This window comes from Armigeres subalbatus, chromosome 2, assembly GCF_024139115.2.
Source record: "Armigeres subalbatus isolate Guangzhou_Male chromosome 2, GZ_Asu_2, whole genome shotgun sequence".
Classification (NCBI taxonomy): domain Eukaryota; kingdom Metazoa; phylum Arthropoda; class Insecta; order Diptera; family Culicidae; genus Armigeres; species Armigeres subalbatus.
Window position 1 is genome coordinate 240,574,393 of NC_085140.1, and position 20,666 is coordinate 240,595,058.

The following is a 20,666-nucleotide window of genomic DNA, read 5'->3' on the forward strand; positions in this document are numbered from 1 at the left end:
AGCGATAACAATTTTTCAATTTTGCTAATCATCTCATCTGACACATTGTAGCTACATATACATCGACCTACGACCGTGCGATCGAAGGGTGGTCCTGATCGCCACCATCTATTGCACACATAGCCATGTGACCGTCCGTGTTGCCAGTGCTTACAGGCATAATTAGATGTGTTGTAACTATGGCAATTATTATCCGATTTCTACAATTCAGGGATGTCTGAATGTTCATGGAATCGAGCATGGCCATCGGATACCAGAGATATTCCGGGTTTTTCGAAGGTAGGTTCAGAATCGTAAATTTGTGGTGGGTATTAGGATAGGTTGTGGTTAAAAACAGAATAATATTAGTAACCACAAATAAAGTATTATGATTATATTCCAGAAGTCTTCTGATACGTTTAGAATGCAAAACCCACCAAAAAGGACGAATCCTGAAGTCGCTGGGGTGCCCCCGGGGAACCCGTAGAGGGAACATTTCAGTTTCAGCGCCAAAACTGGTCATTCGACGGTTTGTTTTACATGGTTTTTTATCAGGAAGGTGAGGTATGAATAAAAAATGGACCATTGACGGCTTTGACCGCTCCCGGGACCCACGGATTGACCTCGGGGAGCATGAAGAAGGTGACATTTCAGTTTTAGCGCCAAAGTCATTCAACGGCTCGTTCCTCATGATTTTCGATCGGGAAGCGATCTATGAATATAAAATTGACCACTGACGACTCTGACCGCTTCCGGGACCTACGGATTATCCCCCAGGGAACTTGTAGAAGGGAACATTTCAGTTTTATCGCCAACTAAAATGTCCCCTTCTACATGCTCCGTGAGGGACAATTTGAAGGTCCCGGAAGCGGTCAGAGTCGTCAGTGGTCAATTGTATATTCATAGATCGCTTCCCGATCAAAAACCATGAGGAACGATCCGTTGAATGACGAGCTTTGGCGCTCATGGTTTTCTATCAGGAAGCGTGATATGAATATAAAATGGACCATTGATGGCTTTGACCACTTCCGGGACCTACGGATTGTCTCTGGGGAACCCGTTGAGGGGACATTTCAGTTTTGGCACCAAAACTAGTCATTCGACGTTTTTGCCTTTCTCGTACACCAAGGTGTAACGAAAAGGCTATATATTCACTTCCAAGACGATTTTGTGATAGAAGGTCCGGAGACCCATCGTGTTATATGCCAATCAACTCAGCTCGACGAAATGAGATGATGTCTGTCTGTTTGTATGTGTGTGCGTGTGTGTATGTATGTGCGCAAAATAAAACTCACTCATTTTTTTTTTATCTGTATTTAAGAGACTTTCAGCCCGAGGCTGGCTCGTCTATGATTTACAAAATGCTACAAATTCGATACATTTTTTTTTCTTGATCGTGTGTTATACACTCTCCAGTCCGCTTCATCATGTTCTCTGGTATCGCCTGTATTGTATGCGTCTTCACCACACGATCTCTTGGGGATGTTATCGGCACGTGTGTCGCTTGCTGTTCCCGATGCGGCTGACAATCGCCTTTTCGCGCTGGCTCCAGTAGTGCCGGGCTCAATTTGCCTTTCGTCGTCGTCGTCGTCGTTTTCACTTTCGTTTGATTCCGTTTGCACTGGTGGAGGGCCGGTAGTGATTTGTTCGGATGTGTTCGATGGTATTTCTGATGTAGGCTCTGAAGTCGCCACTGGGCACTTTGATTGCGGTTGATCATTTTGTTTTTGGCCAGTAACTAGCGTCGGTTCATTCTCGATAGAGATGCGCGATGGTATCGGTTTTTCTACCATCATTCGCACTACTCTCACACCGTTCAGCACTCCCGGGAAGAAGTTTTTCCAGGTCTCATTTTGTATGGAGATTATGTCGCCATATTGTTTAAGATGGTTGATGATGGTGGTATTCGGCATGTGTGGCGAAAGGTCGTGTAGCTTGATTGTTGTAGTGGGGCCATCAACATACACCGGTATGTGATAGATTACGCCTAGACGATGGAACGAGTGTTTCAGATGGTGCTGCTGCTGTAGTCGTGGTGCTACACCTGCTTCGTTCATCTCGATAAACACGCAGTTGTTGAGGTTGTGCAGCTGAAGGCTCTTAACATCAGCCATGTCAAGCTTGATTGACTTCTCCAGGAACTGTTTCACCTGCTCCAACGGAGGTCGTTTTGGAAGAACACCAAAGTCCACGACAAGCGTGTTCGTTCTGTGGGACATTTTGCACTGACTGGATTCGACACGAACCGAGGAATATCGTTTGATAAGCAACTGTGCGGAAAGACGTCTATCGTGCGCGAGAAGCGATTACCAACTGAACTCACTCATCTTTTAGGCGATTATCTTGATCAGACTTGTTTGCAACAAGTTGCATTCGGCGGGGAATCCTGTCCCATTGTTTCCTATTGAAAATTGGCCAGATCTGACTATAGAATTAAAAGTTATGGCCAAAATACGATTTATATACAAAAAAATACGCAAAGACATCCTCACTAAAAATTTTTAGTATGTCTAATGTACGAGAAAGGCACAAACACCGCTAGGTCGACCAATCAGGGCTTTTTTCATGGTTTTCTATCAGGAAGCGTGGTATGAATATAAAACGACGTATTCGACGGTTCGTTTTTCATGCTTTTCCACCAGAAAACGAGGTATGAATATAAAATGGACCATTAATGGCTTTGACCGCTTCCAGGACCTACGGTTTGTCCCCGAGGAACCTGTAGAAAGGAACATTTCAGCTTTAACGCCAAAATTAGTCATTCGACGGTTCGTTTTTCATCGTTTTCCATCAGGAAGCGAGGCATGAACATTTTTTTTTGTCTTTCAGCGTGAGGCTGGCTCGTCTCCGGTGGTATGAATATTAAATAGACCATTGATGGCTTTGACCGCGTTCAGGACCTTCGAATTGTCCCTCACGGAACCTGTAGAAATCGTTTTTATTTTTTTATTTTTTTTAATATTTTCCCAAAAAACTTCTGGGAATTTCACGACAGTCCGCCATACAACAATTTTTTGTAGGTCTTGTCATTTTAGAGTTAACATCGATTTAAAAAAAAAATCAATGAAAAAAATTAGACCCTCATCAAATTTTTTTTTTCTCTTGACAATTTTTGAAAAACCAAGTATGAAGAGTGGCTTAGAAATACCATATCTTTATGCCATCCAAATTGCATTCGATTCTGAGATGGTGCTGCCACCCCCGTAGGTCAGCGCGAAATTCGTCTCTTGAAACTCTGAATTGTTAATACAAGGATTTGTTTACAGTTTTTACACAAATACTATCAAATTTATAGCTATTGTAAGTGTTAGCTTGATAGCGATGATTATACAGTAATATCCCGATTTTATCACCCCCCTGGTGAATTTTGGGGTGATACAACAGAGTATGTGACAAAATTGGAAAAAAAAATATTTCAAATTTTTCATTCATTCCACAAATATGAATCATGTTATGCCTTGGAAAGGCCAAATGCGTGAACAATACCCGTTATTTCTTGTCGAAATTGCTTACAGAATATTTCCCAGGTACTCGGAAGTCGTTCGTAATAAACTACAGGCGGTGAAAGTTATTTCATGAAAATCAATGTTGTTTGAGGTATTATTTACGAAAATAAAAAGAATGACATTTTTTTTGGGGTGACAAAATTGGGTCGAAAACGTGACAAAATTGGGACGTGATAAAATCGGGTCGAAAACGTGATAAAATCGGGGGTAGACAAAATCGGGTCAATACTGTATCACAGAGAATAGACGTTGAAGCGGCACTCGCTATGTTGTGATAACTTTTTAATGTTCCCATTGTTTCCTATTGATAATTGGCCGGATCGGACTATGGCAGCGGTTCTCAACCTGGGGTACATGTACCCCTGGGGGTACCTTCACTGGCCCCAGGGGATACCTTTTGCGTTGCGTTGCATTTCGTTGTAACGGAGTATTTCGTAGGTTGTATACTGATAGCTGTCATGTATATTCTTTAATTTTCTTGCCCCAATTGCTTATGGATTACTATTTGGGATTTAATAGCATCCCAATTGGAGGTCCAAATGATAAAACAATGGTAGCTTTATTGCCGGCCACGCCCATCTTCTCCGTTACTAGGGAAAGTTAGGAAATGATGATATGACATCTACTTAACAAGAGCCCAGCGATTCACCGACGCCCTCATAGATGTCAAGGAGTTGGATGATTGGTAGGGAATGCAGATTAGGAATATCATCATAAGCAAATGATATAATAAGTTTGAATATATGTTGGGAGTGATCGCGCTAAGAAATTTATGACACTTCGTTGTTGATTTTCCTGGGATGGGGAGAAGCTATTAAACTTGCCCTGGCTATTAAGCCTAGGTTTAAGCGCCATTGTTTGCTCTCTGAAACGAGAAAGAGAAGGAAATACATTAAATGCCCCTTCCCCCTATTTGTTTTCAATTGATATTATAAAGTTTTGTTAATATATGACCTTGGAAATAAGCGAGAACAATACATGTGATATTTTTTTCATAATAACCATTTTATGAAAATTACGGATAATTTTTGGGAAAGTTGTGGAAAACCAAACTTGTACATGTTGTGAAAGAATCCCATATTACAACAAGGGAATGGATCTAGAGTGCGGCAACACTATCAAATTTATAGCTATTGTAAGTGTTAGCTTGATTTTCTTCTTATTGGCATTACATCCCCACACTGGGACAGAGCCGCCCTGCAGCTTAGTGTTCATTAAGCACTTCCACAGTTATTAACTGCGAGGTTTCTAAGCCAAGTTACATTTTTGCATTTGTATATCATGAGGCTAACACGATGATACTTTTATGCCCAGGGAAGTCGAGACAATTTCCAATCCGAAAATTGCCTAGACCGGCACCGGGAATCGAACCCAGCCACCCTCAGCATGGTCTTGCTTTGTAGCCGCGCGTCTCACCGCACGGCTAAGAAGGGCCCCCTTAGCTTGATAGCGATGATTATATATATATATATATTTTTATATCTTTATTAGGGAGGCTTGCAGCCCTAGGCTGGCTCACCGCTAGCGATGAATAGCTAAATCTTTTTTAAACATTTTATGCAATATTCTCATTGAATCGATACATGTATGAATGTGTAGGGTTTTCTAAAAACTATTTTTGAACACTATTTTTGTTAAATTGTTGAAGCATCTCACTTCTAAAAATTACGAATTATTCAAATGCCGAAGAAATATTTAGAGTTAGACAAAAATATCGTTTAAAACTGGTTGGGTATTGTAGCTTACCCAACCAGTTTTAAACGATATTTTGTCTAATTCTAAATATTTCTTCGGCATTTGAATAATTCGTAATTTTTAATAGTGAGATGCTTCAACAATTTAACTAAAATAGTGTTCAAAAATAGTTTTTAGAAAACCCTACATATTCATACATGTATCGACTCAATGAGAATATTGCATAAGGGGTCGTTCAACAATGATGTCACAGGTTTTAGGGGGGGAGGGGGTCTAAGATTTTGTGACAGTACATATGTTAGGTATACAAAAAAGCGTGACAGAGGGGGGAGGGGGGTCTAGAAATCTCAAAAAGTAGTGGACGTCATACTTGAATCACCCCTAAAATGTTTAAAAAAGATTTAGCTATTCATCGCTAGCGGTGAGCCAGCCTAGGGCTGCAAGCCTCTCTAATAAAGATAAAAAAATATGTACAGTATTGACCCGATTTTGTCACTCCCCGATTTTGTCTACCCCCGATTTTATCACGTTTTCGACCCGATTTTATCACGTCCCGATTTTGTCACGTTTTCGACCCGATTTTGTCACCCCAAAAAAATTGTCATTCTTTTTATTTTCGTAAATAATACCTCAAACAACATTGATTTTCATGAAATAACTTTCACCGCCTGTAGTTTATTACGAACGACTTCCGAGTACCTGGGAAATATTCTGTAAGCAATTTCGACAAGAAATAACGGGTATTGTTCACGCATTTGGCCTTTTCAAGGCATAACATGATTCATATTTGTGGAATGAATGAAAAATTTTAAATTTTTTTTTCCAATTTTGTCACATACCCTGTTTTATCACCCCAAAATTCACCAGGGGGGTGATAAAATCGGGATATTACTGTATAGCCTTTACGTATACATACTTTGTATACGAGAAAGGCAAAAATGTAAAAAATGCTTAGTATGACTCTATAGTATTTTACGGGAGCGGGCCATTTGGCATAACGCCATTTGACATAAGGTCATTTGGCATAAAGGTCATTTGGCATAACGCCATTTGCCATAAAGGCCATTTGGCATAACGGTCATTTGACATAACGGACATTTGGCATAATTGTAACCAACGTCAAAAGTGAGGGTCTTTTGGCATAACGGACATTTGGCATAATTTTTCTTTGCGTTCGCTAAATGGTGATTAAGTGGAGCGGGAAACACCCCGGAATAGTAAATATAACACCCGTCGATAACAATATTAAAAAGACATTATCCTCTCGTGGAAAGAATGCATTTGCAATGCAATGCAAAAGTAGGCGCATGCCCGGATTAGAGCAGTGGTGGATGTAATCCCCTCTTTAAAAGTAAGCGTGTGGCCTAATTATGGCAATGAAGGATATGATAGGATACCTTCTTTAAAAGTAGGCCTGTGGCCGTATTAGGGCAATGAAGGATGTGATCCCTTCTTTAAAAGTAGGTGCTTGTCCGGATTATGGCAATGGAGGATATGATCTCTTCTTTAAAAGTAGGCGCTTGCCCGGATTAAGATCACGGTGGATGCGATGCCTTCTTTAAAGGTAGGTGCTTGTCCGGATTATGGCAATGGATGATGTGATCCCTTCTTTAAAAGTAGGCGCTTGTCCGGATTATGGTAATGGTGGATGTGATTCCTTCTTTAAATGAAGGCGCTTGCCCGGATTGAGGCAATGGTGGAAGTAATCCCTTCTTTAAAAGTAGGCGCATGCCCGGATTAAAGCCATGGTGGGTGCGATCCCTTCTTTAAAAGTAGGCGCTTGCATGGATTATGGCAATGGAGGATGTGATCCCTTCTTTAAACGTAGGCGCTTGCTCGGATTGACAATGGTGGATGCTCTTCTCTTTAAAAGAAGGTGCTTGCCCGGATTGAGGCAATGGAGGATTTGATTTGTTCTTTAAAAGTAGGCGCTTGTCCGAATTGAAGCAATGGTGGTCCATTGGTGGATGTGATCCCTTCTTTAAAAGCAGGTGTGTGGCCTGAATTGTGGCAATGCAATGTTGGATGTGATCCTTCTTTGAAAGTAGGCCCTGCCCGGATTATGGCAATGGTAGATGTGACTCCTTCTTTAAAAGTAGGCGCTTGTCGGGAATAAATCAATGGTAGATGTGATATCTTCCTCGAAAAGCACAATTCAGATTGATTTGGTTGCAATAACTCATATGTGACTTGATTGGATTTAGTAACTCGTCTACGACAAGTGTGTTGCTTGAGTTTTTAAAGTTAGGCGCTTGCCCGAATTAAGGCAATGGTGAATTTGATCCGGTCTTAAGGCGCATGCCCAGATTGAAGCAATGGTGGATGTAATCCCTACTTTAAAAGTAGGCATGTGGCCGGAATAAGAAAATGATGGATGTGATCCCTCTCTCGGAAGTAATTCTGCCGTTTTGTTATTTCGTTCATCCGGATAATGTCAACCAACAGTCTAAATTTATCATAAAACAGTCTCGACCTACTTTAACTACGCTAAACATTATATGAAATATCCCTTTCGCTTTTACAGTTCGAAATTATGCCAAATGTCCGTTATGCCAAATGACCCACTCTTTTCTTGCAGTTCAAAATTATGCCATATGTCCGTTATGCCAAATGACCATTATGCCAAATGGCCTTTAAGACAAATGACCTTATGCCAAATGGCGTTATGCCAAATGGCGTTAAGCCAATTAACCCAGACCCGTATTTTACGAAGTTTTCGTCGAGCGGTCGTGTCTTGTACACAACTCCTTATTTTTTAAAAATTAATCTTTCACATACTGTGATCAAAATTTCAAACATTGTAATTCATGTCCATATTGGGTGGTCAATGTTCGTTAGGTTAGGTTAGGTTAGGTGGACAATTAAGTTAGGTTAGGTTAGGTTACACTGATTGAAATTGTTTTGATCTACATTTCACTTGCGTTGAAATAAATTGTTAATAATGAGTTTAGACATTTTTCATTTACACGGAGGCTGGCTCCTCTTCTGTATCCTTTCCGGATTCAAATGCCAGAAATCTCATTTCCATGCTATTCGAACGTTCGATATACATACCTTCGCATGTCTGCTACACTAAAATACCTGATGCTATCTCCCGAACTGCACCATATTACCGCTGTAGGTGAAGTGTACAAGCGTTTATTTGCGTAAAATGTAGCATATTGTACATAGGCAGGGGATTGAAATTTTAATCAATTTTGATCTATTGTATTTCGGATGCATGGGAGGTTGGTACACAATGCTTTACTTTATCATGTATATTGATTTCTTTCAACATAATCTCAGATATCACATCATTTCTATATGCACGACTGAAAAACTTTTCCTTTCAGCCTGTAAATAATAAATGATTTACTCAAATGGCAACATATAGTAGTTTTGGTTATTCATGAATTAGAAAGACCATGCATAAGTAAAATAAAACGTTCTTATGCAGTGAACTTATGGTGCCACAATGACATTCGTTTTTCAGTTTATTATCAGAAACCTAACAATAAAGTTCCTTGTAGAAGAAGCAAAGATTAGGTTGGTCACTTTGTACCACGGATGCATTTCAAATTGTTTCCTCAAACTATGAGTAAGCTACTACAAATCGACTTTGTGAGCCTCACCGTTGCTTTGCATTGATTGGATATGTAATGCTGTCTGAGGTCAGTCAATCATAGATATACGTAGCTTTAGTCTGATATTTAGCCACTGAATGATAGGAGGGGTGTGCATTATGGGCCGTCGGTATTAATTAATTAAAAACATACTGATGCGAGCAAAATGTACCACGGGTATTCGGGTAGCTCAACAAGCGCTAGCTTAGAGCGAAATAACTGCACCACATCACCACTAGGCTCAGTTAGTTTTAGTTCAGAGCTCTGGAATATTTAGTTTGCTGCCGCTGGTGTACGCAGCCGAACTCCACAATAGTGAGATGAATGCCGATGTGTTGCAGGACTTGTGCACTTTCTACTGGGTCCCCTAACCATCTCGTCTCTTGAGTCGAGTCAGACAACGAAGACGGCCTTACTGTTGAAGTCGAAATATAGTGCCTCTGAAAATGCGAGATAAAATTTATTTGTATTTTGAACAGTTTCACCTTAAAAGAAAACTTACTTATTGATTTGAAATGAAAATATGTAAAGCAGTGTTGGTAAAGATACCATCGTTTCACAAGTAAATCAAATCACAACAGCATTGGTAACCTCTTTGTCATGGAAACTGGGCATTGACAGAAGTCTAGCTTTTTATTTAGGCTCGATCTAACGATCGGTTTGATTGATGTGTTTCAGAGGTCCATAGAGATTCGTAGCGAAATGTCTTATCCAGAACTGGATTGGCGTGTTTCCTTTCAGGAGCAGGTCAAATCGAGAAAAAGCTTGTTTGAAATTGCTCTGGCACCCAGGAAATCAGTGAAGTCTTCGAAAGAATCAAAAATTGCTATCGATATAGTAGGTGATTGGTTCTCAAATCCCAGCACATCAATCTAACAATCATATTATTTCTGTAAAGGTTCCGGCAAAGTCGACCATTTACAAATTTATGCAAAACCTAATCATTCGTTTACGAGAACCATTCCAACTTGAAAGAATACTCCGGTACAGAGGGATTAAAAATGAAGTTTTATTCGAACTGGAATCAAATCCGCAACTTATTTCAAACAAAGATTTTCTACCATTGGAATGGTTTGACGACTTCGAGTATGACCCAATGTCGGCGGAGAGGTGGCTATCCATCAGCAATCTGGAAGGGTTTGCGCTGATTCCAGATCCCGGATCTGAAGAATGGAACTGGAGGAAGGTTACTGTTGTTGATTATGATCAAACCAACTTCTTTTGGACTGTTATGGACAATAATGAACGCTGTGAAGTGCCACGAGTCCGTCTGTACCTTTTATACGAAGATCCGGGTTGCTTTTGTGAACGCATTGCCTCCGCACTAAACAGCCGGAATGACGCCGAGAATCGACTGAGATTCTATTATCTTCGACAGCTGGTGGATGTGGAAGGATATTTTGATCTACCGGATGAAATGAGTGAACGAATTTCAAAAAAATCCAGCGGCGATGCTTTGGTGGCGTTTAAATTTCTCTATCGGAAGTTTCATCTTATGCTAGCCTTGAACTCTTGTCTTGTGCAAAACGAATGGCTCAATATCCAGCCAATCCCAACCAAAATGGAGCCTATTCCGCGGTGCATTAAGGACAATATTCGTGATGTATACGTTTTTGAGTCAACGTTTGCGACGATAAAAAGAATTACCATGCTCTGTCATCCGGCCGTTGTAAAAGCACTTCAACAAGTTCACATTGAATGTGAAAAGGTGAAGGAGAAATCTCTTTTCGCCTTGGAATTCAAAGAGCCCGTGACACTTGCAGAGTTCAAAACCGTGAATGTAACGCAGATAGTGAAAACAATGCAGTATTTAAAAAACAGATGGATCGAAAAAACTACAATGAAGGTTGGTTAATCAAAGATTTTTCGTCATGGTTCATAAATGTTGCAAGATAGTTGTTCCAACATCTTAAAATAATCCAGATGATAATGGGACCAAATCTATAGACCCTGTGTTCTACCCTAACAAGCGTAATTTTCCAAATGTTGAACTGCTAAATATTTCGCCTATTGTTGAACGCACCTGCATTTATTCTTATGGGCGTTCAACAATAGGCGAATCAAATAGTCGTTCAACATTTGGCGATTTCCCCTATATATTTTTCTTGTGGATTTTTCAGGTGCATCAAAATCTCCTAGAAACTGGTAGAGGCTGGTTCGATGTTTCAGTGAAGGATTGGACTATCTACCGTTTCATGAAGCTCCATCGCTTAATCGAACAAATCAAGTATAGGATGCAGACAGCCCTTCGAGATGTTGTTCTGACTTCAACCGATAGGTATTTTCATCAATTATGCGACCCTTGCTCATTGGCACTGATAGTTGACGAAGAATTCACTTGGGAAGATAATTTGATCGATTCTCCATTTGACTCTGGTCTAAGACCCGTATTCTACCTGCTATTGGAAATGGGAGACGACACTCCTTACTATTCCACCCATCCAGATGAGTTTGAACCATGCTTAGAAATGCTGTTCGAAGAAGCTGTAGCCAATACGCATGATGTGCACATAATCGATCCATCGTTGCTCGGATCACTGATATTCGATCCCGTTCTATTTTTGTCTTCCGTTGGTCTGTTAGACCCCGTCATTCAACAACGCAGAGATTTTCTCACACTCACGTATCGTAAAACAATCATACCCCTGAAAGCCTATGCAGCACGATATTTGGAATTCAAAGAATTGTTCTTTACCAATGTTGCGGATTACGTGGAAAACGTTAAATTAAATAAAACGTCGCTACAAGTTAAGGAAGAGATATCCTTCCAAATACGCATGCGAGAGAGCCTGGAACGTACTCTGCCGTTCAGTATTGTGATCGGATCATTCTGGATAAATGTTCGACCCCTCCGCGATGCCCTTATTCTAAAGCGCCAAGAGCTGACAGCAGCGTTGCTAAAAATGCTCACCGAACGACTTTGCGCCAAAACCTCCGATATTGTGTCCGAGTACAATGATGTTAATGAGAAGATGTGCGAGAAACCGATTTCCATTGAGCACATTTTCGAAATTCGTGCTTTCATGGAAACTATACCGGAGCAGCTGCAGAACTTAGAGGAGCGCATGAAGGCGGTGGCGTTTGAATACGAAATCTTGGAGTTTTTCCGTCACGCGCTTCCTGATTCGGATTTCTACCAAAAGTGGCAGGCACTCGCATTTCCACAGAACATATTGAAACAGATGACCACAGTTTCAGAATTTAATGAAGGGGAGGTTGACCGATTCCGCAAGCAGCAGGTCAGTGATGAAGCCGAATTCGGGGGCAAAGTTGAAGAAATTAATGTTTATATTTCGAAGTTCACTACATTATATGATGTCGCCAAAGTTGCTGAAATATCAATAGAAGTGAAAAAGCTTTGGAAAACTATCAACGAATTGATTCAATACGGAGAAACACTTAACAAGCGCCAGGAGCTGTTTGAGCTGAATGCAATTGATCTGTCTAATTTGTTCGATTTGAAAGAAAGTTTTGTGGACTATAAGAATTTGTGGTCCCTCGCGGCCGAGTATATCAATGTGGAAGAGAGTTGGCAAGAAAATCCGTTGTCCAGCTTGGAGCTAGAAAGTGTTTCCAATTCCGTAGCCTATTATAGAACATGTTTCACAAACCTGATGGATTCATTCGAAGATCAACCTCAAATCAAAGAAGTCGTGAAAGCATTCGTAGAAAGAGTTGAAGCTTTTGAGCCGCACCTATCCGTTATAAAACTACTCCAACACCCATTACTGCAACCAATCCACTGGGCTCAGTTAGCAAAAGCTGCTGGAATCAAAGTGAAAATATCGCTGGCCTCTAACTTCCAATTATTTCTGGAGCATCGAATCGAACTTCACTTGGAAGTACTCCGTGATCTCATCCAAAAAGCAGAGGAACAGAAAGAAGAGTCCGAACGGATACAAGCCGAACAAGAAGAAATTTGGCGCAAGGAACAAGAATACCTGCGCCAAAGGGAAGCGAGACGCCTACAGAGGACGGAAATTTGATTTGCTGCTTTGCTTAGAAATAAAGAAGATCTAAGTTATGAATAATTGATTTTACGTCTGGCTCACAATTAATGGCCTCAGGTCAGGAATAAGAACGAACACAAATATTTGTAAATCCAAGTCCCACTTATATTCCGATCGACGAGCAACAGTTACTTCATTCGACGAAATTCAATTCATAATTGAATCGTTATTTTCTCATAACTCTCTCCAAACTCGGTTCGTTTATCCGGGGAAAAACTTTGCGCAACAAATCGTTCACCGAACAACCAAACTTAGCCTATTCATGCGAACGACTCCGGAGAGTTGGTAATATCTTACAGCATTTCTATATATCTCTTCATTTCCTATCGAACAGTCGATTTTCGTCGGTCGTATATCCGTTCAGAAATTTCCCTCGTTCCCGTGTTCCACTTTCATCTGCTTTTATCAACTTTTCCATTCATCGATGGGAGTCGGGCGTTCATATCTGCATCCTATCTGGTCCTTCCCATCGCGTCGAGGGAACCGAAATGCCGTTCTCCGCCATCCTGACGGACTGGATGTGTGGCTGCTGTCGACTGTGAAGGTAGATGAATAGAGAAGGAAACCCATAAATGATATGAGAAAAGTTAATAAAACGAATTTTCCAACTTGAATCGAAAATCTTATCGTTTCTATGGTTGCCCACACGAAATTGCCCGAGCTAGGGATGCTTATATTTTTTTTCTGAAAAATGACAGAAATCTTGCCGATACACAAAAGCATGAAGATGGAAAAATCTTAAAAATAGGAAAAGATCTATTTGAGCAGCACTTTCCACACCTACTTCCTGGAAAATGTGTAATACATTCATTTTTTGGCAATTCTACGCAGTCAAAGCATGTATACGGGCATCCCTAGCTTCGCACATCATCAACGAACCGTCAGATATGCATACCTATCCATACCTACAGAAGAGCTAGCTTGAAGATAGTATCTATCCGCATATCTATGCATCATCAGTCGTCCCACAATCTGCGATGTTGTGCGAAAATTGTTATTAGGCTGGTCCAGGGAGATGGTACACTTACGTACCTGACCCCCGATTTCAGGGAAAAGCAAATTTTTAAAATGATGGCTCACAGCAGTCTCGCATCGGAAGTTGGTTCTGTTTTCTGCAATCGATCACATAAATCCTATAGTTTTATGGATATTGGTCATCGTTTTGAAAATGGACATGATATTGGGGTAACATCCCGTCCCGGAAAAATGGTTCTTCTGGTCACATTCCGGAACACCCTGGTCCTTTGGTTCCCTGGGGGAAGTGGCCACTTTTTGATCATTTCTGAAACCTGTATTGCAACGTGTCAAATCTCATAATTTTGCAAAACAAGTTCATAGCAAAAGCTCTCCTGAAAAACTTTGTCGAAGACTACTTGGTCGGGGTTCTACCAAACCGCACCAAGGACCAACAAAAAAATACTCATTTTTCTGCCCAAGTGTTCGTTTAGCAGATTTAGTTGATCGTGAATCGTATCGGATATCCCTCAACCACATAACTGAGTATATCCTACAACAAATGTATGTATGAATTGATATGCAATGATTCCCGTTTTCCTTGTACGAACAAAATATCACAAGTCAGTCAAAAAGCCGCTTGGTGCGTTTTGGCAGAACCCCGACCACTTGTTCGTGCCAACATGCTTTATACATCTTCGACTATATAAGTATACAAGCATATGGAGACGCATGGTGCATTGGTACATCAACTCCTTGTGATGGGTGATTGATTTCTATTAATGATATGAGTGTAGATTACTTCTACGCGAAGTTAAACGATCTTCCAAACTTAGACGTACATGATCATGATAGAATTAGAGGCGAATGTATAGAATTGATAGTTCCGTTAGGATACGGCAGGTTCCCTGTGGAGTTCCTTGGCATGAAGAATGTTTTCATAGAAGTCGATTTGAAAGCGAGCAGAGGGCAATATTTGTGACGGCATATATCGCATGACCTTCCTTCTGCCAAAATCCCAAATGAAGGGGGAGGAAAGAATATCAGTGTGGAAGCTGATATATCTCCACTGGCAAAAGGAAGGTGGTTTGATTTGCTTATATGCCATCGCGTGCGGAAGGGTTTTCTATCGACGAGTACTGTCTCTAAATTTCTAATAGGACATCAGCATCTAGTCGTATAGGATTTTTTATTGTACAGTTCTGTTTTCTCCATGCGTCGCTTTGAAATCGACTTCTATAAAAACATTCTACATACCTGCCGTATCCTAACGGAACTATCAATTTTGATAAGAAAATTATTTTGAGCTTTTTAGTGGAATGTTTTTCACCTGTCATAAGACGAGTTTAACCTTCCTAGTGCATTAAAAAAAAAAGTTACACATTGTGCATTAGCGGGTCAAAAATGACCCCAAATTGAATTCGCTCCCAAAAGTTCATTTTCGAACCGATTCTCAATCTTCTGGAACCAAATTGAAGGTATGGAATCCACGGAGGTCGCTACGGACAGATTTTTGCACTTTGGCCATTCTGGTTCCCAGGAATCGATGTTGAAGGAACATAGATTCTTAGGTCAATTTTTGGCGTGATTTATTGGCTCTCGAAGGGTGATTTTGAAAATGCTCATTAATTTGCGTAGCAATAATTCTATTAGAATGTAGCCATTGTCCATTTCCATGGATCAACACAATTCCTGATTATTTCACGGTCCGGTGTCCCTCCGGAAGATCCGGAACACCCGTAGAAGTGGTCAATTCATTGAACTCATCCTAGAAGAGCGCGGTTTTTTCCAAAGCTTTTAGTTATCGAACGCAACAGATGATTGTGGTGACCCATTTTGATGGACCTGCGTGGCCACCGGAGGTCCTCCAGAGGATCCGGAACATTCGGTGAAGTGGTCAATTCATGGAACTCATCCTAGTAGAATGCAGTTTTCACAAAACTTTTGATTATCGTAATTTGAGTAACAAATGATTGTGGTTACTCATTTTGGTGGAACTAGGTGGCCACCGGAGTTTTCCGGAAGATCCGGAACATCCGTAAAAATGGTCAATTAATGAAACTTATCATATAATAGCGCGGTTTTTTCCAAAGCTTTTCATTATCGAACTACAAGTAACAAATGATTGTGGTGACCCATTTGGATGGACCTGTATGGCCGAAGGTCCTTCAGAAGATCCGGAACGTCCGTAAAAGTGGTCAATTCATGAAATACATCATAGAAGAGCGCGGTTTTTTCCAAAGCTTTTCCTCATAGTACTTTGAGTAGCAAATGATTGTGGTGACCTATTTTGGTGGATCTGGGTGGCCACCGGAAGTGCTCCAGAAGATCCAGAACGCCCGTAAAAATGGTCAATTCATGAAACTTATCATAAAAGAGCACGGTTTTTTCTAAAGCTTTTCATTATCGAACTTTAAAAAAAATCTTTCTATTATCGAGCTCTGAGCAAGATACGAAGGAATGTCGTGACCCGTTCTTATTTACCAAAGTGACTACCGGAGGTCTTACGGAAGATACGGAACATCGGTTAAAGTGGTTAAGTTATGTAGGGGAACTGCACCGGTTTTGGCCATGTTCCTAATTTGGCCAATTTTGCGAATAACTCCAAAAATAAAGCAATTCACGAGGGTTTTATTAGTTCCAACAAGAGATATATCCCTCAGGCTTTTACGCTGTTACTAACTGATCGATTATTTTGAAAGAATATGTATTTTTCAGGGTTGGCCTAATTAGGCACTAAGGCTACTAGAATAGGCTATTTTTTATAATTTCCTTGTCGTACTCTGAACATGAAATTATTGCCGTGACCTTTTCTCACGGATGTGAGTAGCAACTAAAGGCCCTTCGGAATGTCCGTATCACACGTAAAAGAGATCATCAATTCATAAAACCCACCTTAGAAATGGCGTGTTTTCCATAGAAGAAGAAGATGAAGCACACTATTCTTCTAAACCTTTTTATTTTCCTAATTTTAGAAACCAATGATCGTAACCATTTCGCATGGATTGCCCACTGTATGTCTTCAGGTACATTCAGATCATCCGTAAAATCGGTCAATTCATGAAACTTATCATAGTTTTCCTATTTTCATATCCTGAGTAATGGATGATCGTTGTAACCCATTCTCAGGAACGTGTGTAGTCACGAATGAAACTCCGCAAGATCAAAAAATCTGTAATTATAGTCAATTCATAAAAATTAAGACGACACTATTTTTTTTTAAAGGACAATCACATTAACCCAGAAAATATTTTCAAGTATGGCATAATTTGCTTCCATGATCGATATTCACCATTCACCACGAATTGACCACTTTAACGGACGTTCCAAATCTTCCGGAAGACCTCGGTAGCCACCCAGGTCCTTCAAAAAGGGTCAACATAATCATTTATTACTCAGCGTTCGGTGATTCAGCTATTCCATGGTAAGTTTTATGAATTGACCATTTCTAGACCTTCTTTCCAGATCTTCTAGGATGAATTCCATGAATCTATACCATTTCGTCGAAAGTCATTTTGTCGAAAGACATTTCGTCGAATGACATTTAGTCGAATGACATTTGGTCGAAAGGACATTACGTCGAATGGACGTTTGATCGAAGGGACATTTAGTCGAAAATGATTTTTTAATCCACTAGAGACGTAGGACATTTGATCGAATGACGTTTGGTCGAAAGGACACTACGTCGAATTGACATTTAGTCCAAATCAGTTTTCTGAAAGAATCTTCGTACATTTGTTTATATGACGTTTGGTCGAAAGTGGATTTTCGAATTGATAATCTTGGTACATTCAGTCTAATGACGTTCCGTCGAATGGATATTTGAAAAAAAAAGAACTTAAGCCAATAACAATTAAAAAATAAATGATTTATTGCGGTATTCCTAAAAATTATATAATTATTTTTCCAATATTGTCCAAAGAAACGGTGAATATTGCGATATTATTCTTGACTGGATATTGACTTCCGCGAACCCCTCTAACCGACTACATTGAATCTATACCACCTGGTCAAAAGAAATGTAGTCGAATGATGTTTCGTCATTACACATGACGCCGAATAGACATTACTACCGTTACACGCATAACTGTCCCATGTACATCGGAAATTCCAGCAAAAATATTGGACGAATATGCGTGTGATGGCAGATTAGGTCATATGACCATTTGGTCGAAATTAAGTTTTCGGCCAATAACTAACGAATTATGGTTCAAAGACCATTTTATACTGAACTAATTATTGTATACATATTGAGTGGAAGAAAGAGTATCAATGAAAAGAATAAAAAACCATTTCCATTCGACCAAATGTCAATCAACGAAATGATCCAAGCCGACTGCGATGAAGTATTAGCAAAATAACATTGATATCATTGGTTTTAGACCATGTGCCGAAAATAGAATAGAGGGTATACTGCCGCTAACCACAAGTCGAGCACATCTGTACATGGAGCCCCATACACAGATGTGCTCGACTTACGGTTAGCGGCAGTATATATTTTGCTACTTCTGAAGGTTTTCAATTTTTCAATAATCCACCAGGTCTCCAGAAGTTTCTGTTAGCTCAGATGAAAAATCCTCATTGGCTTCCTTATTCGTTTCTTCAGCTGCTGATTGAAATTCATCATGTCCACTGAATTCCTCCAACCAGTTTATTCATGTATCTTATGGATTATTTAACCAGAAATGTCAAAATCTCCTTTCGACTAAATGTCCATTCGACTAAATGTCCATTCGACTAAATGTCCTTTCGTTCAAATGTCCATTCGACTGAATGTTCCTTCGACCAAATGTCGAACTAAACGTCATTCGACGAATTGTCCCAAAGCCGAATTCCATTAATTGACAATTTTTACGGACGTTCCGGATCTTCTGGAGCACCTCCGGTGGCCACCCTTCTTCTTCTTCTTATTGGCATTACATCCCCACACTGGGACAGAGCCGCCTCGCAGCTTAGTGTTCATTCTGCACTTCCACAGTTATTAACTGCGAGGTTTCTAAGCCAGGTTACCATTTTTGCATTCGTATATCATGAGGCTAACACGATGATACTTTTATGCCCAGGAAAGTCGAGACCATTTCCAATCCAAAATTGCCTTGACCGGCACCGGGAATCGAGCCCAGCCACCCGCAGCATCTTGCTTTGTAGCCGCGCATCTTACCGCACGACTAAGGAGGGCCCCTAGGTCCACCAAAATAGGCCCCCATAATCATTTGTTACTCAAAGTACTATGAGGAAAAGCTTTGGAAAAAACCGCACCCGTTTATGATAAGTTTCATGAATTGGCAATTCGTTCCGGATCTATTGGAGGACCTCCGGTAGCCACCCAGGTTCACCAAATTGGGTCACCACAATCATTTGTTACTCAAAGTACGATAATGAAAAGCTTTGGAAAAAAAGCGCACTTCTAGGATGAGTTCCATGAATTGACAATTTTTACGGACGTTCCGGATCTTCTGGAGCACCTCCGGTGGCCGCCCAGGTCCACCAAAATAGGCCCCCATAATCATTTGTTACTCAAAGTACTATTAGGAAAAGCTTTGGAAAAAACCGCACCCTTTTATGATGAGTTTCATGAATTGGCCATTTTTACTATAAGGTACTATAAGGAAAAGTACTATAAGGAAATTGAGTCACCACAATCATTTGTTAATCAAAGTACTATAAGGAAAAGCTTTGGAAAAAACCGCACCCTTTTATGATAAGTTTCATGAATTGGCCATTTTTACGGACGTTCCGGATCTTCTGGAACACCTCCGGTGGCCACCCAGGTCCACCAAAATAGGTCCTCACAATCATTTGTTACTCAAAGTACTATGAGGAAAAGCTTTGGAAAAAACCGCACCCTTTTATGATAAGTTTCATTAATTGGCCATTTTTACGGACGTTCCGGATCTACTGGAGGACTTCCGGTGGCCACCCAGTTCCACCAAAATGAGTAACCACAATCATTTGTTACTCAAATTACGATAATCAAAAGTTTTGTGAAAACTGCATTCTTCTAGGATGAGTTCCATGAATTGACCACTTCACCGAATGTTCCGGATCCTCTGGAGGACCTCCGGTGGCCACGCAGGTCCATCAAAATGGGTCACCACAATCATTTGTTACTCAGCGTTCGATAATTAAAAGCTTTGGAAAAAACCGCGCTCTTCTAGGATGAGTTCAATGAATTGACCACTTCTACGGATGTTCCGGATCTTCCGGAGGGACACCGGACCGTGAAATAACAAGGAATTGTGTTGATCCATGGAAATGGACAATGGCTACATCCTAATAGAATTATTGCTACGCAAATTAATGAGCATTTCCAAAATCACCCTTCGAGAGGCAAGAAATCACGCCAAAAATTGACCTAAGAATCTAAGTTCCTTCAACATCGATTCCTGGGAACCAGAATGGTCAAAGTGCAAAAATCTGTCCGTAGCGACATCCGTGGATTCCATACCTTCAATTTGGTTCCAAAAGATTGAGAATCGGTTCGAAAATGAACATTTGAGAGCGAATCCAATTTGGGTCATTTTTGACCCGCTAATGCACAATGTGTCACTTTTTTTGTTGTGGCGTTCCTAGAGGTCGCTGATAGCTGGTTATCACCCCAAAATTTTCATTTCCAAAAGTTAGGAAAAGTCAGAAAATTTCAACGCCCTATCTCATTTGATTACAAAGCTACAACGTTTTTAAATCATCTCTGGGCCAAAATAGACCCCAATGCACTAGGAAGGTTAAACAATCCCATTGAATTCCACCACTTAATTGTATCCTGACAGATACGTATTTCGACCTCGAAATACGTCGAGGTCGAGGTCGAGGTCGAAATACGTATCTGTCAGGATACAATTAAGTGGTGGAATTCAATGGGATTGTTTAAACTCGTCTTATGACAGGTGGAACTATCAATTCAATGCTTTCGCCTCTGA

At 40.4% G+C, this 20,666-nt stretch overlaps 2 protein-coding genes across 2 annotated transcripts; one reads left to right on the top strand and one right to left on the bottom strand.

The window, feature by feature from the left end:
* Positions 1 to 1,343: 1,343 nt before the first annotated feature.
* LOC134209631 (uncharacterized) lies at positions 1,344 to 2,198 on the bottom strand. The gene has a single exon (XM_062685621.1). The coding sequence runs from the start codon at positions 2,196 to 2,198 to the stop codon at positions 1,344 to 1,346; it is 855 nt and encodes a 284-aa protein (XP_062541605.1).
* Positions 2,199 to 9,406: 7,208 nt separating this feature from the next.
* LOC134216081 (dynein axonemal heavy chain 1) lies at positions 9,407 to 13,321 on the top strand. Its single transcript, XM_062695090.1, has 3 exons — positions 9,407 to 9,619; positions 9,681 to 10,628; positions 10,903 to 13,321. The coding sequence occupies exons 1-3, from the start codon at positions 9,485 to 9,487 to the stop codon at positions 12,766 to 12,768; spliced, it is 2,949 nt and encodes a 982-aa protein (XP_062551074.1). The 5' UTR covers positions 9,407 to 9,484; the 3' UTR covers positions 12,769 to 13,321.
* Positions 13,322 to 20,666: the final 7,345 nt, after the last annotated feature.

Coding starts and splice junctions, on each gene's coding strand:
- LOC134216081 (XM_062695090.1), top strand. CDS start 9,485: ATGTCTTATCCAGAACTGGATTGGCGTGTTTCCTTTCAGGAGCAGGTC. Junction 9,620..9,680: donor CAAAAATTGCTATCGATATA/GTAGGTGATTGG, acceptor ATTTCTGTAAAG/GTTCCGGCAAAGTCGACCAT. Junction 10,629..10,902: donor TCGAAAAAACTACAATGAAG/GTTGGTTAATCA, acceptor TGGATTTTTCAG/GTGCATCAAAATCTCCTAGA.
- LOC134209631 (XM_062685621.1), bottom strand. CDS start 2,198: ATGTCCCACAGAACGAACACGCTTGTCGTGGACTTTGGTGTTCTTCCA.